General features: G+C 38.4%; 1 protein-coding gene across 3 annotated transcripts in view; it reads right to left on the minus strand.

Moving 5' to 3' along the window:
• Nucleotides 1–271: 271 nt before the first annotated feature.
• Nucleotides 272–18496, minus strand: part of SPTSSB (serine palmitoyltransferase small subunit B) — a 30029-nt gene continuing 11804 nt past the window's right edge. For 2 of the 3 annotated variants that reach the window (XM_047875218.1, XM_047875217.1), the window contains exon 3: nt 272–1861. In XM_047875218.1, the coding sequence (XP_047731174.1) occupies nt 1598–1828 (231 nt within the window). In that variant the 5' untranslated portion in view covers nt 1829–1861 and the 3' untranslated portion in view covers nt 272–1597. Of the gene's footprint in view, nt 1862–7806; nt 13182–18496 lie in introns of those variants that run through there. The other variant, XR_007155631.1, reaches the window with a different exon arrangement.

The raw sequence follows: 18496 nt of genomic DNA on the forward strand, positions 1-18496 counted from the left end.
CCACTAGTAGATAAAGGATCTTAAACATGAATCTCATCTTTGCCAAGTTCTACTTTCCTTACCTGTAACTGGGAGACCTTAGTACCTACTTCAACATGTAAAATGTGTTCACTATGGAGAAGGCTCTTGATAGATGTTAGTTTTATCCTACTGTTTTAAGATCAGTTGCCACAATGGATTAGTAAGAAACAGGAAGTCTGGGAACAAATGAGGACAGAAGCACCTGGATATTTAGTGTAATATGAGGAAAAAGCAAATCTGGAGGTGAATATTTTATTTACAAAATTAAACCTAATTTTATTTTGCAAAAATCAACAGTACATGTTCAGATCTGGTTTATCTTCAAAACACGTTTTTGTTTTTTAACAAACATGCATGTTAATTTGGCATGCCAAACGTCTTTCTCTCTGGGCTTCCTGGGAATGTTTTCTTTTTTTTTTCCCCCATAATACAAACATAGGTGCAAATATTGTCCAAAAACTATTTCCATTTTTACCCTCCAGAATTACTAACCTTACTGGTTATTGGAAGGAAAGACAAACTATAAGGTTTGGCCTTTGGCATTCACATCTGATTCAGCAGTAGACTTAAAAACTTGTATTTGTTTTTGAGATAAACACTTTGAAGGAAATTGAATAAATCTTGTTTTTGCTCTGCAAAGGAGTCACTATATCAAAGCATTTAACTGGAGCTGTCAAGTTCCTGCTGGTAGAATATTACTTCCAGTCTATTTATTAGCGTTTCTTCCTGTAGCCCAATACGTGCTTCCCCCCAGCCCTCCACTGAGTGAAATCACAGAAAGAAAGCAGTTTCTTTTCCCTCCCCCTTCTCCCCCTGGCTCCCCAGCATCACGCAAGGCCAGGCAGCATCGCAAGTCACAATATCTAAATTTACTTTGATTATGTTTTGTTCCTTACACTTAACATTTTTGTGTCATAATACTTACTGGGTTATCTAAAATCAACATTGTTGATTTTAACCTGTTATAAATCCAGACTTTTAGAAGGCATTTGAAATAATTCATGAACCGTGTCTGAAAAGAGATAATTGCCTCCAGCCTATTCTTTTGCACTTGAAGTAAAAGAATTTTAGTTATCAGCAGTTTACTAGAAAATAAGACTTTAGGGGGCCCATATAATTTATTCATATCTTTTCATATGTTGTAAACAAGGATAGGATACTTTTGACAGGAGCTTATGAACAGATTTTTAAAAATAGACCCTTTAGTACAGAACAAGTATCAAGGGAGCATTTTAAATATGATTCTGGTAGGTCTCTTAGGAGCCAACTTCCCAGAAAAATTTTATATGAAATTTCTGATTAAAAAAAAAAATCTGAAGTTGTAGATTTAAGTTGAGAGAATACGGCTGGTATGTGAGGTAAGGTCTTTGTGTTATCCATGGTCCGATGCTCAATGCAGAATGTACAGAAGAACCTAAAGAGACACCTATCTCACATTTCAGGCAAGATACAAGAGTGCATAGAGAAGGGAGCTTTTCAGATCAGAGAGTGGAAGAAGACACAGTATTCATGTTAAGTTGGTAAGTTGTAAGCAACATTTACAGAGGCAATGCCAATTCACAGAATGCAACTAAGATCAATTAGAAATTGAACTGTGATAGCCACACATTTTGGAGAAAAATTCCCAAGCCAGACGAATGTGGATTGGGATAAAAACATAGGCGGTGTATACCACCATAGCAAAAATGGTTAGTAAGATCGTATTGAACATGGATCGCTCCCAGGGTTCCAAGACAGCACAGCAGCTAATGATTTGGTACTGATAGTAGAGCCAGGAGAAATAGTCCTTCACACGTCTGAAATCCATGGTCGGCTCCTTTCAAGCTGCAGAAAGTCTGTCCTGTTAACAGATGGGAAGAGAAATAAAATAAGGAACCAAACACAGAAACTCCTTAGGTTTTCATGGTCTCCACACGTTAACACCTTTAAAAACATGTTAATGATCACTGAATGGATTAATATGAGTATTATATAGAAATAATACCCAATATGTTAATCATAGGAATTCATAATTTTGCCATTATGAATAATAATTAGTACTAGGATTAATGGCAACAATATTAGTAATGATAATATTTATCTAAAAATGATAATTGCTAGTAATAGTCTAGTGAAAATATCTAAAAATTGAGGCTAACCACATTTTCTTTAGCCATGTGTACAAAGAGTGAGAAGTGTGAACTTTCTATTTCCTACAGTATGTATTCTGGAAGAAGATTTAAAGAATGGTGTGCAGAAAAGAGTTAATATAGCAAGCCTGAGGCTGCTATCTTTAGAAGGATCTGCTTGCAAGTTTGGCCCTGGGCTGGCATCTGGGAACTTGGCTTTTGGAATGTTCTCTCCATTCCCTAATGGATAAGGATGATTCACTACGCCTAAACTGTGCAAATGACATAATTCATGGTGAACACCTACTTTATTCTGGAAGTCTGGAGTTTTGGTAATTGTCAGGCAAAGGATGTCCATGGAACAAGCCCCAGTGAAGACTTCAGTGCTGTGTCTCTAATGGGCTCCTCTGGGCAGAAATATTGCATGTGTATCACTGCACTTTTTGCTAGTGGAGAAAGAAGAGCATTTGGTCTGTCCACTCATGGGAGAGAGAGAGCATCAGAAGCCTCTAAATGAATTTTTTGGGATACTACCTGTATCTTTATTCCTTGCTGATACTGTTGTACATCTGTTCACTGTAATAATCCTTATCTGTGAGTATAAATATATATTGACTTCTGTGAGTCTTTCTGGTAGGTCACTGAACAGGTGGGTGGTCTTGGGGATCTCTAAAACAAACGGGAAGCCCAAAGTTGGATGGTCATTTGATTTTTGGGTAGAGAACTTATGAAAACCACATAAAAATGTTTTCTTGGTCTCACTGTGATTAGATGGATCACAGTTACAACTATATGCATCTAAAACCTCCTAGAAAGAAGGGCATCTATCATTTCTAAAAAAGATTCTTGGGAAGATTCTATAAAGTTTCATAGACATGATAGGTGTCTATGGTAATACAAGCTGACCTTTGTGCCTCTTCTGCTTACTCCTAAGAATATAACGGTGCCACATCATCTAATTCCACTTTGGGAACGCTTCCTATTCAAATCACAGTTAAATTTTTTAAAGATCATTTCTATCTTCTGACCTGAAAATGTCTCTTTTCTTTGATTCTTTTTCGTGAAAGTATGATGTATTTGCTCCATAGGACTGTGGACTCCTCAGGCTATGGTCATAAGTAAATATGCGCTGAATGAGTGAATAAATGAATGACAAGCAACCAACTTAAAGAAAAATAATAGTTATAGATCACTCAGAGTCCCAACCTAAGTAGGATATAGTTAGCTATTATTGACTTTCAACAGTTTGGCTTTGATAATAAGTAACTCTTTCTGATAAGTGTAATTTCTACAAAAAAAAAAAAAAAAAACAAAACCAAAAAACAAAAAACAAAAAACACCTGAAAATGAAGTCTTTGTGTTACCAGGTTGCAATTATCTGTAATAATGGCCAGGGTAATCCAAATAAATGGATGATACAAACTGAAGTCATTGCACTTATGAAAAGTCAGCCTCCCATCTTTCCTAAAAGCCAAAGTAAGAACTAAGTAATTGGATTTAAATGCCTTGTCCTGGTAGGTGGACCTTGGTAAGAGCTGACTTCCACATTATTTTTCATTCCTAGCTTTGGTTGCAGAGAAAGAGCAAAGGCCAATAGAATTAGGTCTTGGAGGAAATGAATGACCGAAGAAGTGGTAATTTCAGTGAGTGATATTATCCAAACAACCAACATTTTTCACTGATAGGCTGAAATGGAGAAAATGAGGAGGTATCACCATTTGAGCTGTTAGGGTGTCCCACTAGACAACTGTATATATTATATTTAAAACTCTATTCATGACTACCCATACTTGCTTCCTCTTCATTACCTAGATAGGATTCAGGGTGGCACCAGGTAACTGTTGGGGAGTGTGAGAATACCTTCATCAGGTATCATGTTCCAGGTTGTACTAGGAGAAGGTGGGAGAACAATGACTCAGACATAGGCATAGACCTATGGCATAGATCCCTTAGGAAACTTGGTCCGGTTGAGGAGACAGGTAGCAATCAAATAATATACACAAATATGTAATTTCCAACTACATTATGCCCTAAAGGAAAACAGCAGTGTATAAGGGGCTGTGGGAAACCTGATCCAGTCTCAGCATGTCTTGGAGGAAGAGATATTTGAGATGAGATTCAAGGGATGACTATAAGTCATACAGATAAAATGGGTAGTCAGGTGGGAGAATGGCCAAGATAGGGATCAAGTTGTGTTTGTGCCAAAGTTAAGGTGGGAAGAGGGTTGATGGATGTTTGTGGGAGGCAGGGAATGGAGCCATAGAGATCTGGGGATGGAGGATGGGAGTAGGAGAAAACTGAAGAGAAGGGAATGGCCAGAGTTAGGCAACCACTGCAGGGCCTAGGTGGATAAGTTAAACATTTTGTCTTTATCCTATGAGTGAAGGGGTCTCTAAGGGTTAACAGGGGATTGCTGTGGTAGGTTTGAGAGAATGAGGAGTTAATTTCATATGGACACATGGCCTTCCCTGCATTCTAAAGCCAAGTTGAAATGAATTTGAAGCCCAGTGATTTCAGAAAACCTGTCTCTGTTCTCCCATGGGCGTTACTCATTCAGGATCAACCTTGTACTAAAAATCTGGTTAAAATATTCTTAATACTCTTTTCACTTTTATAAATGAGATAAATTACTCATTTACAAATTATTTATAGACATATCATTGACTTTTTCTCTCTACATTTTAGCTTTTAAAAATACACACAAGCCATAGCTTTGTTTTCTAAAATTAAATTTCTTGCTTGAGCAGCCCCGACGGATACCTTGACTGCAGTCTTGTGAGAGACCCTGAGCCAGAGTTGCTCAGCTAAGATGTGCTCAGATTCCAGAGCCACAGAAACTGTGAGACAGTCAATGTTTATTATTTTAAGCTGTAAAAAATCAATCAACCAGTCAATCAAACAATAGATCTAAAGCATACCAAATGCATTACACCAAAGGTGGACACCTGGTAGGACATTGATTACACATTGCTAACAATTTAGAGAATTAAGATTTTAGAAGTTTTTCTTGTCTTGCTAGTTTTTCCAGTCCTCTGTATAATTTTCTAACCCTCTCGGTAGCCATTCTGACATGTAAAAAATGCTTTTATTGTCATATGTCACTTTGGTCTCCTGAAGTTCTAAAAGTCAATAAAAGGCATTGATTTCTCCCCCCACTTGGATTATTTTTTCCCTTATTGATGAAAAGCAATTTTAAAGATTGTTTATTGTTTCTTAGGTAGAAAGATAACTATGTAAATTAGTCACGGGGATGAAAAGTACAGCATAGGAAAAATGGTCAATAATAATTGCAATAACTGTATGGTGACTACACTTATGTAGTGAGTGCTGTTAGTGTGCTGAATCACCATGTTGTACATCTGAAATTAATATAACATTGTATGTCACCTATATGTTATTTTTTAAAATATTTATTTATTTTGAGAGAGAGGGAGTTTGAGTGTGTGCAAGGGAGGGGTAGGGGGAGAGGAGAAAGAGAACCCCAAGCTTGTGTGCTGTCAGCACAGAGCCTGACACGGGGCTTGATCCCACGACTGTGAGATCATGACCTGAGCTTAAATCGAGAGTTGGATACTGAACCAACTGAGCTACCCAGTTGGATACTGAACCAACTATAATTTTAAAAAATTACTAATGCAGTTGAAAAAAAATGGCATTATAGTATATTCTAGAATCTGTGTGCATTTTTACAGAATAAAATGGGATAAAATTGTGTAAAACATTTAAAAAAAGAAAAGGTGAGAAGAGAGAGTGGGTTATTATTGGTAAACCATCTGCTACAATCTATTGTTGGAATATCACTATATTTAGGTTCTAGATTTGCTTAAGTAATATATGTCTACTTCCTTTTGATTCCATTTTTAAATTTCCTATGGGACTGCATCCAAGATTTAAAAAACCCACTTTTTAAGATGAGTAATGTGGGTAGAAGAATTCACTCATTCATCAACAAATGCATTTTGAGTACTACTGTGTGATTTCTTCTGAATAGTAATGGCTTCAGAAGGAATCTTTCCCCAAAATGGACCTGCAGACAGGAGATGCTCTTACAGGCAGCACGCTGGACCATGTAACAAACACACAATGGCTGAGGGGCCAGGAATGAGTACCACATGGGGGAAAGGACATGGAAAGATGCTAAGAAGGAAACTAGGAGAATAGGCTGAATTTGGGGAAATAAGATGGCAGAAATGCAATGAAACGAATTACCCATAGGTAACATAGAACTAGATGAGAGGAAACATCTTGAAGTCTTAATTTCTCACAATGAAGGGTGGAATTAGTTTGCTCACTTCCTTAACGACCTAATGCCCTATCCCAGTAAAGCTAAACAAAGAACTTAAAATGGTAACTCTGCTCAAGCACACAGTGAATCTCCTTGTTTTTGGTTAAGAGCTTTTGAAAGATGATTTCCATATATGGAAAAGAGGGAGGCAGTAGTTTGTTACCTTTAAAATAATTTTTCCCTCGGGGCTCCTGGGTGGCTCAGTTGGTTAAGCATCTGACTTCGGCTTGGCTCGGGTCATGACTCCGTTAATTTGTGAGTTTGAGCCCTGCATCTGGCTGGCTGCTGTCAGCACAGAACCCACTTTGGATTTGCTGTCCCCCTCTCTCTCTCTGCCCCTCCCCCTCACTCTCTACCTCTCCCCAGTTTGCATTCTCTCTCTCTCTCTCTCTCTCTCTCCCTCTCTCTCTCTCTCTTTCAAAAATAAACATACATTAAAACAATTTTGTTCCTCTAAACTTGATGATTTTAAAAACCTTCCTAGATCTTTAAGGAGGCTGTACTTTTAGGGGTAGCATTGCTTAAGCAGATAGTGATGTGGCTGCAGGGGCCTAGATGGGTGTGACCGACAGCTGAAGCTGAGTGATGATACCCTTGGGTGAATTGGGAGGGCTGGAAGCCCCTATGGAACACAAAGCAATTGAGGCTCCCTGTAAGAGGTAGGAGGTGAAGCAAAGGGCAGCAGTGTTACTTGGAGGAATGGACTGTGAAGCATAAGGAAAGGCTTTCTCTGGGCCATTGTTTTAAAAACATGGGGACCAGTGTGGTGCTACATTCTAAGGTGCCTAATGGATTTGATTTACCAGAGTTTCTTTAATAATAATAACAAAACAATTTGGATTATTTATAGTTTGGGAAATGCTTTTATTACATTTGCATAATGCAGAGTATGGATTTGGGAATAAAGATAGATGTTGGTTCAAGTCCTGACTCGTCCACATACTGGCTGTGTGACCTTGGCCCAGTACTTAACTGTTTTGGGCTTTAATGTCCTCAGTTGTAAACTGGAGATAATAATCCCTAGTGTTTAAGTTTGCTGTAAGGATTAGTAAAAATGAAACTGTAGCATCAATTCAAAGGATTTGTACATGGAGAAGCATATAGATAGGAAGTTAGAATCTAACTGGAAAAAGCCTTTCCTCTTTCCCTCCCTCCCTCCCTCCCTCCCTCCCTCCCTCCCTTTTATTTACTGAAAATAATTATTGACATGCTGGAAATTGCGCTAGGAACTGGAGATTCCATGGTGACAGAGATAGTCACCATCATCTTTGAGGATTCTTTTTTTTTTTAAATTTTTTTTTTTACATTTATTTATTTTTGAGAAACAGAGTGAGACAAAGCGTGAGCGGGGGAGGGGCAGAGAGAGAAGGAGACACAGAATCTGAAGCAGGCTCCAGGCTCTGAGCAAGCAGTCAGCACAGAGCCTGACGTGGGGCTCAAACCCACAAACTGTGAGATCGTGACCTGAGCCAAAGTCGGAGGCTCAACAAACTGAGCCACCCAGGCACCCTTGAGGATTCTAATTCAGTTGAGTATATTCCACCCATATACATTATGGACAATATTTGCCACATGTGTTGGGCAGCTAAAGTGAAATCTAGAATGTTAAAATGAAATCTAGAATGTTAATGGAACTGAGATCCCCTAGACCAAATCACTCAGTTTAAAGAAAAGGGCCAAGTCTATGGGGCTAACACCAAATTGATATTGAATTTGTTGACATTTAAATTGGTTTGTCAAACTGAATGGAAGTGACTGGACCAGGCAGGGAACACCCTGTGTTTTGGGAATTAACATTGGATGAAAGAAGTGAAAAGTCCAGTGAAGGTTTTCTGTGGTCTTAGAAGACTCAGTCTTGAGCAAGGACAATGGAGCCAGGTATGTAGGGTATCTGGAAGACTTCAGCCCTACCCTGTTTCCCCAGTCTCTACTCTTCTTGCCTTACTCAGGACTCTTTCCTGAATCCCACAGTTCATATGCTCCTCTAACCAAATGTGGATCCTGATGCCTATTTAATGCAAATGTTACCTGGAACTGGCAAAAATTAAGGTTCTTGTTAGTGATGTACATCTTAGTATGGTTAAAAGACCCAAAGCAGAGTTTTACCAAGTTCAGGGGAGGAAGAGGGAGAAGGATTATTAGAGTCCTGGGAACCACAGGAAGAGACTGAATCCTACAGAGAATCCAGCAAATGAACAGGGACACTGGGGCAGTGGAAAACAGTAAGGGCTTGGAAGTCCCCTAAGAAGTTATCCTACAATTGATTGGAGAGTAAGTGACTATATTTTATTTCTGAATGTCACTGCCCTTTTTTTATCAACAGATGATGATTTTTTTCTCTCACTAGAGTTGTGTCCAGTGAGGAAGGAGATAAAGTTTCACCTCTTTTCCCAGAATGAACAGGGAGGACCTGGGACTTATGACACACATTACTCAGGAGCAGGACTTTGTTCCGGCCTGAATGGACAAGAAAGGATAAATAGAGCAACATCAACAATGAAAAACAAACAACAACATGTGTTCCCATGAACCCATGTTTGAGTCATGAAATGAGAATACTGTAAAGGGAACGTGCAGGGATGTAACAAATGTGGAGGTGGGGCTTGCTCAGAAGTTCTGTGTTGTTTTCTGTCCATGGGAATAGGAGTGGCCGAAAGTTAGGCAACTGCAGTGAGAGGTAAGTAGCAGGTGGTTTGGCAGGGTGGAATTTACCTTGCTAATATCACAGAACACGTGATCCTGCACCTAAAGAAGGTACTCCAAATACCTGGATTTTCTCAGTATGAGATCTTCCTTTCTAAACATTAGCTAAAAATGAATCTTCTCTCTTGGGGGATTAAAAAAAGCACCCTCCAACACATTTTGGGTTAAATTTACTTCTAAAACATCAGAATCTGGGGCTGAGGAGAAAAGTCAGAAGGATTTGCAATTGATTTTGGGTTAATTCCTTTCTGACTTACTTTGGAACTCTATGTCAGTCACTCAGCTTTTGTGTGTGTGCTTCATATTAGGAACCTGAAAATCTGAGATGTGAAAAAATTATTCTGCCTGCTACAGAAAGAGACACTGAATCTAAAAAGAGACTGTGTCTGTTCTCAGAAGTAGGTTTCCTTTTGGAAGGAACTCAATATGATTTACTCCAAGTTCAAGCCTCCCTTTAATTAAGTAATTCATTTTTAAAAGGAGCAGAGTGATTTCCTTCCAAAGAGTACTATTTGAAAAGGGAGATAAAAAAGTAAATTTACAGTGGAGAAGACTGATTAAGCACTACCTCAGCCAGTGGATCAAGGCCAACATCAATAGTGATAAATGATGTTAATGGTAGGTATCTATGATATCATGGCATGAAAATGGCACTTTACCTCTGTGTTTTTATCCCAAATAACTGACAACCTCAGTCTAATCATGAGAAAAAACACCAGACAAAATTCCAACAGAGTAGCATGCTGTAGAATATGTACCCCTTAAACTCTCAAGGTCATCAGAAACAAGCTAAGTGTGAAAAACTGTCATAGCTCAAAGCAGCCTATGGAAACACAACAACTAGATGCAACGTGTTATTCCGGGTGGAATCCTGGAAAGGAAAAAAGGATACTAGGTAAAAGCCAAGGAAATACGAGTAACATACTAGCTTTACTGAATAGCATATCAACATTGGCTCATTAATTGTAACACATGTGTCATACTAATGTAAGATATTAGTAGGGGAAACTGGGTACAGGGCATGTGGAGACTCTGTACTATCTTCTCAACTTTTCTGTAAGTCTAAAGCTGTTCTAAATAATAAAGTCTATTAATTTTTGGAAGGCAAAATAGTAATTAAGAAAGTCTTGAAAGGTCCAGAGTTATCCCTATTCCCTATTCTAAACTCCAATGAACTTAAACTCTGCGTTTCTGGAAACGTTTTCCTAATAACTCTGAACATAGTTAAATCATACCCTTTCATAAAGGAATGGCTTTCAAACATTTTTAAGCAGAATGGAGAGGGAAAGTACATTTACATTGTGATCCAGGGTACACACACACACACACACACACACACACACACACACACAAACCCAGCTACATAACCGAAACAAACATCTCTCAACAATATTACTCTGCAGTGCATGCTTTTTTTTTTATTCTATTCTCTTTGATTAGCTCTAGTGTATTCTATGTTATTCTCTTTGGTGATTGAAAAATATCCCAATTGTGAGCTACACCAATTGGAAAAATCCTCCTTTAAGGCTTAACTCAAGTGCCAGCTTCTCTAAGATGCCTCTGCACTGTCCAATATGGCAGCTACTAGTCACATGTGGCAATTTAAATGTTTAGTGCTCTGTAGCCACATGTGGCTCATGGCTACCATATGGGACAGCATGGATGTAGAACATTTTCATCATTGCAGCAAATTTTATTGGGCAGTGCTATGGATTCTCTCCATCTCTTGCTTGAACTAATGAAATAGCCTACCAACTTATCTCCTTTTCACCTTAAAATCTTCCATCCTGCTGCTGGAATTAACTTTCTAAAATCACAGATTAATTTCTCTGCTTGAAACCCTTCAGTGGCTCTCCATTTCCTATGATATGAAACATTCCTCTGAGGCCCTTCAGAGTTTGATTTCTCTACCTCTCCAGTAGCATCTCTGAACTCTCCTGCTAAATTCCATTTACTCTTAAGCTTCTATGCTTTTGTTCATCTTTTTTTTTTTTCTGGAAATGCTCTTGTGCCCTTTCTCTTCTAGACATAATCCTGATTACTTTCATAATCCTAGCTCCTATATTCTCCCTTCTATGAAACATTCCCAAGAGACTACCCTTCCCAAGGGAAATATATTGCTTTCTTTTATGTGTTACTACTAGAGCAGTGTTTTAGCACTTACACCATATTATAATTAGCCATGTACAGTCTGTTTCTCCCCTAGACTACGAGGTCTTTGAGAACTGTGAATATGCCCCAGTCAGCTCTTTATCTCCGCTGTCTGCAATGAGGGATACTTGTATGCTGGCTCATGAGCTGGATGGCTGGATGGATGGCTGACTGGATTGTAAGTGGGGTGAGGGAAGGGATCACACCTGTACTTATTTAATATTTCCACAGCACAATGTGGGGTACATAAAAGGTAGTTATGAATTCTCATTGTCTACTTTCAGGCAATGAGGTTTAGGCAGATTGTTTTTTATAAATTCAGTACAATCTGTCTTTTTGTAGGAAGGAAAGAAGAAGCTGGTACTAAATTTTTTTCAGTGTAACAAATGCTTTTTTTTCTTTCCTTCTCATACTGTTAAAAGTTCACAGACTCTGTGGGGAACAAAAAACTACTTGTGAAGTGGTTTTAAAGCCCATTAAAATGGCTTTTACAAGTGCTTACTCTAGGTGAGTAATAATTTAAGATTGGTAGGTAGAAAAATTGTTCTAATAGAAAAAAATCACAGGATGAGAGAACATCTGAAGACCTGAATTCTGTTTCAGCTTTACTGTTTTGTCATCATTCATTCATTAATTCATTCATTTTACTTTGTGTCCTTGAACAAGTTCCAAAATCTTCTGGGTCACAGCTTCTCTGTGTAAAATAAAGATAATTCATAATTGTCTCTAAGTCTGTCTCACTGATGTAAAGAATGTAGGGATGGGTTGTGAGCTCTTTAGAAGTCATAGTCATAGTAGTATTTGTTGTTGTTTCTTATGAATTGGTACCGCTTTAAACTATTTGCAAGATTTTCTTAAGTTATAAAGTCAAAGAGTCTTTGTGAAATAACGGTTATCTATAACGGAGTGCTTTGTATATTTTATGGGGAAAAGAAAACCTCAGCCCTTATTTGTGTTTGCTAGTTGGATTGCCTAGTAATGTTTTTGAAAAAATAAAAAATACAACAACACACATATATAGCGATGACCACAAACCACTACTTGAAAGGCACCACAATCTCCAAGCACATTTTCAAATATCTTGGGCAGGGTTACCACATACCACTGTGTGGGCTGTGCCCTGCCCAACCTTAAGTAATAGTTTTTGTCTTGGGGACCTAATCAAAAGCTGCTTCTTTATATGAACATGATTTGATTCACAAAGACACAGAGTTCCTATGATTAATGGCAAAACCTCCTATCATGTCTATGTAAGAATCAGGCATAATAGCAGTTTATTGGCTTCCCACTTTTCCAGATATCTTGCTCTAAGTTTTCTGTGGATGACGCCAATGTTTTCTGTGCCTCATAGAAAGTTCCATCCTTGCTTAACATTTTCATGTGAATTTCCCTTCCATCTTAGAATACGCTCCAGCCGTCCTTTGGCAACCAATTCTTTATGCTGATACCAGGGTTAATATTGGAAGTCAGACCAGAAGTGATGGATTTGGACAATTCTCTAGATTCCTCAGAGAGGAAGAAACAAACAATTATAAGTCAAAGGATGTTACCGCTTTGGGCAAAAGTTACTCTAAGTTTTCTACTCTCGTACTTAGAAGTGAGTTACTGAAATAGTACTAAAAGGAAAAAGTCTCACTAACAGTTTAGCCAAGTTGTTGTTGGTACAGTGTTGGTTTGAATCATACACAAAAGCAGAGTGTTTTTGTGGCTATCTGGACCAACTTTATTACCTCCAAATTTAACTGACACTAAATAAAAGCAGAACAATAGAAAACATGTGTTTCCAGTCCAACTCTCAACTGAGACCACTGGGCAGCATGGCATGTATTGAGTAACTGTAATTTCAAAGTAATCCTTGTTGTTTGGCATTTGCTGACAGATTCCAGAGGGATTTGTGAATTAAGGACATCTGCCTGGGAAAGAAAATTTGGAATTTGACTTTAACAGAAAATTTCAAAATAATTTAAGAAATAAACTATTCATTTTATCAAAATGAAGATAGTAGCTATCAAAAAGAAGATAAATATTTCAAAACTTAAAAAGAGCAGGAAGTACATTAATGTTGAGTAGATCAATAAGAAGAGAAATTTGTACTAGGGGAGATGATATATCTTGTCTTATTCCTGTTCTTTCATTTACTCATATAGAAAAAGAGCAAGTGGGGCACCTGGGTGGGTTAATCGGTTAAATGTCTGACTCCTGGTTTTGGCTCAGGTCATGATCTCATGGTTCATGGGATTGAGCCCCACGTTGGGCTCTGCCCTGACAGCATGGAGCCTGCCTGGGATTCTCTTCCTCTCCCTCTCTCTCTCCCTCCCCTCCCCTCTCAAAAATAAATAAACATTAAAAAATAAATAATAACAAAAAGAAAAAGAGCAAGTATGCCTATTTATTTCTGCCAATACTGGAGTGGAGAGTAGGGCTTCTAAGCCAAGTTTTTAACTATAATGTCATTTCTTAAGATGAACCTCTGTATTACTATTTTATTAAAGAAGAAACCCTGTTATCCTATAAAGAAGGAAAGAGGAAAGACTATAGCTTTTGGGTGGCCCTTTCCTTCTGAAGATACTATTCCCAAGGTCTGCCAAGTTGTTTTCAGAGGTAAAAAGTAAACAGAGTTGCCACACAAACAGTGGCCTTAAAGTCATTAAAAATAATTAAGTCATTAAATGTACACCCATATTATTTGCAAGAGCCAAAAGGTAGAAGCAACTCAAATGTCCACTGGCAGATTAATGGATGAATAAAATGCAGTATATACGTATAATGGAATATTATTCATCCCTAAAAAGTAAGGAAATTCTGGCACATGCTACCACATGGATGAAACTTGAGGACATTATGCCAAGTGAAATAAGCCAGTCACAGCAAGACAAATGTTGTATAATTTCTCTTATAGAAGATATCTAAAGTAGTCAAACTCATAGAAACAAAGTAGAATGGTGGTCTTACCAGGGGCTAGAGGAAGGGGGAAACAGAGTTGTTCAATGGGTATGGTTATGTTCAGTTTTGCAAGATGAAAACATTTCAGAAACTGGTTGCACAGCAATGCAAATATACCTAACACTACTGAGCTGTACATTTAAAAATAGTTAAGATAGTAAATTTTTATGTTACGTGTAGTGTATCTTATTGCAACTAATTTTAAATGTCAGGGGCACCTGGATGGCTCATTTTGTTGAGTTTCTGACTCTTGGTTTTGGCTCAGGTCATGATCTCATGGTTCATGAGCTTGAGCCCTGTGTCAGGGTCTGTACTGAAGTGTGGAGCATGCTTAGGATTCTTTCTCTCCCTCTCTCTCTCTGTCTCTCCCCCACCAAAAATAAACTTAAAAAAATTTTAAATGTCAATGAATAACTAAACATTATGGAGAACTGAAATTTAAAAATACACTTGGAAACAGTCTGAACAATATATGTTTTTTGTCATTAAAAGTCATTGAGGTTCTCCATTCATAGTGGGGCATGACAAGTTGAGCAAAATCACATAGATGTACTATCCAAAGCTGAGTAAGTGAATAACCCCAGATGTCTTCAAATAATAATTGCAAGGTCCCAACGGGGTTCCCTTTTTCTTGACTTGCAGGGTTTAAGAGGAAAATTGGGAACTGCCAAACTACAAAGAAGCTTCTGAGAGGAGGATTGACATATTTAGGTGTATTCTTGGCATCAGTGAAATTAGGCATACAATATACAGAATATAGTACTTGTAGGAACTGTAATTATGATATGCTGATTCGTTTTTGACAATGAGCACTTACAAAGGAGTAAGAGTGGAAAAGTGGTTAAATTGTTTGATTGAAACTTTTCTACTATCATTATAAACCCCTTTCTAGGCAACTGTGTTCCATGCACATCATAACTGTTCTGCCTTTCTCTTTTCTTCCCCAGCTCTTAGCCATAAAACCCACAATTTGGTAAAGGAACTACTTGCTTACTGTTTGTTTCAAAGGACTCTGTTTTCTTAGGAGCTAGAAGTCTGACCATGAAGCCTTTATCCAGCCCCACCTATCCTCATTATAATTGATGTTTCATCAGAAACAGAAAGCTTATTTCCAAGGAACAATTTGAGGCCAAAGAAGGCGAGTTACTGCAATACTGATGTGTCAAAATCATACCTGCTGAGCACTTGCTCCCAGAGTTCTGTCAAAGGAAATCTGTTTGCATAGGCAGCTGGGCAACCAAGATACTTCCGACAGTGTTTCCTAACTGTAGTTTTCTTTGCAAATTTATTTATTTTTTTTGATAACACTGAATATTTGCTCATAAAACTTTGTTTTTGTTTATTTTTCTGTTCTTCCTCCTCTGCTTCCTCCTCCTTCTCATTCTTCTGGCTTATTTTTTACTTCTTATCATACTGTCTGGAATGCTCCTGGTGATGAGTTCGGTATTTTTCTTATTTTGGTGACCACTAACACTGAATTTCCACAGGTGTAATTTTTGTGACAGTAGTAATATGGTCTGCTGCCTTTTCACTGCCCTCAACTGAGCTACTTCTGTGTCTCAGTTATTACTGCTTTTAGGCAAATGAGTGGAAAGCCAGGCTGACTCCAAGGGTCATGGAGATTGACATAGCATTGTTGAGCTATCTTCTCTGCCAACCCCCAGATCCAGGGGCATTTCGCTACTGAGTTGGTTGGGATTCTAGGTCAGCTAGTTTCTGGGATAGGAATTGGAGGGGTAAAATGAGAAGGGGAGAAAGGAAAGGCAGGTGTTTATAGAGTTATGTCAAAAAATGTTGTTGCTTTTAGTAAATTAAATTACTCTAATTAGATCTTATGATCTTGTACTTAGAATTGAGTTACTTAAATGACATACTAAAAGAAAAAATTCTCGTTGACAATTGAGCCAAGCGGATTTCTCATTCTCCTAGTATGTGGACATATTATTGCTGGCTTTATTCTCCAGGTGCACGGATGCCTTGTGTGATTCCAGTGAAAAGTGGAGAAGCGCTGAGCTCCACGCTTGTTCTTTTAAATGGGTAACACTTATTTGTTTCCTAAGAACTTTGCTGATGTTCAAGTAAATGTGAGAAGGTTAGCGGCAAGTGGGTACATTAAGAAAAATATTTTCAACTGGCAGATTTTATAACCAATTTAACTATACACCTAAACTGGGTGAGATGAAATGTTCTTTTCCCTCTTTGTATAAATGAGGGCTTGTTGGTCAAGAATACCAGAGGGAATCCCCTAAGAGTGGTGGATCCCCAAAAAGATATGTCCACATCTTGGAACTTGTGAATGTGATCTTATTTGGGAAAAGGGTCTTTGTAGCTAAAATTCCAGCAAGGGAGGTACAGAGGAAAAATGTTCCCTAAAGCCGTTGGAGGGAGTGTGGCTCTGCTGACACATTGATTTCAGACTCCTAGCCTCCAGAGCTATCAGAGAATACATTTCTCTTATTTTAAGCCACCAACGTTGTAGTACTTTGTTACTACAGCCCTGGGAAACAAATTAAGAGCTCTTTAAAAACCCTAGAATTTTATAATGTGGAACTCTCTTCAGGGAACAGAAACATTTATTAAGTACCACTGCAGCAGGCACTGGCTCGATGTTTAACTTAAGTGATGAAGGATGAAGAAACTGAGGGCAAAAGTCTCACAGTGACCACACGGGGAGCTGGGTGAGAATCTTACTGAGAGGCAGTGTGGTGAGTATGGAGCTCTGGCTCTGGATCATGTCTGGCTTTGATCCTGGCTAAGTTACCCACTCCAACTCAGTTTCCTCAACTGGAAATTAGAAATCATAACAGAACATCATGTAACGTGTAAGGTATTAGATGAAACGTGTAAGGTATTAGAATAATACATAAGAAGGGCTAAATGAACATTAACTGTTAAGATTACTACACACTAGACTACACAGTATATTCTACACACTATACACTATACTAATCCTACTAATCATAGCCTTAGCTATGGACACCAGGCATAGATGAAAAGAGAATGAGCTCATCTGTAAGACAAATCATCTGAACTTTATCAGTTATCACATTAGAGGCCACTTTTAGAGAGATTCTTCTCTAGTACATTTATTCAGTTCTGGTGTGGCTGCCAAAAGGAGATAAAAAATATATCACCTCATTTTAAAGATACAAAAACTGAGGGGTGCCTGGGTGGCTCAGTCGGTTAAGCAACTGACTTCCGGTCAGGTCATGATGGCACGGTTCATGGGTTTGAGCCCCGCGTCAGGCTCTGTACTGACAGGTCAGAGCCTGGAGCCTGCTTCAGATTCTGGGTCTCCCTCTCTCTCTGTTCCTCCCCTGCTTGTTCTCTGTCTTTCTCTGTCTCTCAAAAATAAATAAACGTTAAAAAAAAAAAAAGAAAAAAAAAGAAAACTGAAGTTCGTTATCTTTTTGTACCTTGCTCATGGTCTAAAGCCAAGAGGAAATGACAATGGGATTCAGTCCTAGGATTCTCTCACTCCAAAGTGGTCTTTCTTTTTTTTTTTTTTTTTTTTTTTAATTTTTTTTTTTTCAACGTTTATTTATTTTTGGAACAGAGAGAGACAGAGCATGAACGGGGGAGGGGCAGAGAGAGAGGGAGACACAGAATCGGAAACAGGCTCCAGGCTCTGAGCCATCAGCCCAGAGCCCGACGCGGGGCTCGAACTCACGGACCGCGAGATCGTGACCTGGCTGAAGTCGGACGCTTAACCGACTGCGCCACCCAGGCGCCCCCAAAGTGGTCTTTCTGTCACACTGCACTTGCTTCCTGTGACAACGCTCTGCACATGCTAATGTCCAAGGAGTGTTTTTTGAATTTTGAAATCAGGCCTCATTATCAATAACTTTATTTTTTTTTTATATGAAATTTATTGACAAATTGGTTTCCATACAACACCCAGTGCTCATCCGAAAAGGTGCCCTCCTCAATGCCCATCACCCACCCTCCCCTCCCTTCCACCCCCCATCAACCCTCAGTTCTCATTATCAATAACTTTAAAGTAATATTGGAACTTCCCAAATTATTTTGAAATGAAGAAATTGTGGCCAACCATTTCAGGATCACCAATCTCTGAAAACATTATGGCAAAGGGAAGGATTAAGAAACAATCAATTTAGAAGATAAATCTATTTCTTTTTGTCCCCACCCCTACTCTTTTTCCCGTTTACCATAGATTTCATAAAAGTGGCCAGGCAACTAGTCGAAATCTAGGTTTATTTTTCTTTTCTTACTTTCTTAAAAATTAAAGAAACAGAAGGGAAATGAATGTCCTATTATAAGCACG

This window comes from Prionailurus viverrinus, chromosome C2 (genome assembly GCF_022837055.1).
Source record: "Prionailurus viverrinus isolate Anna chromosome C2, UM_Priviv_1.0, whole genome shotgun sequence".
Taxonomy (NCBI): Eukaryota; Metazoa; Chordata; class Mammalia; order Carnivora; family Felidae; genus Prionailurus; species Prionailurus viverrinus.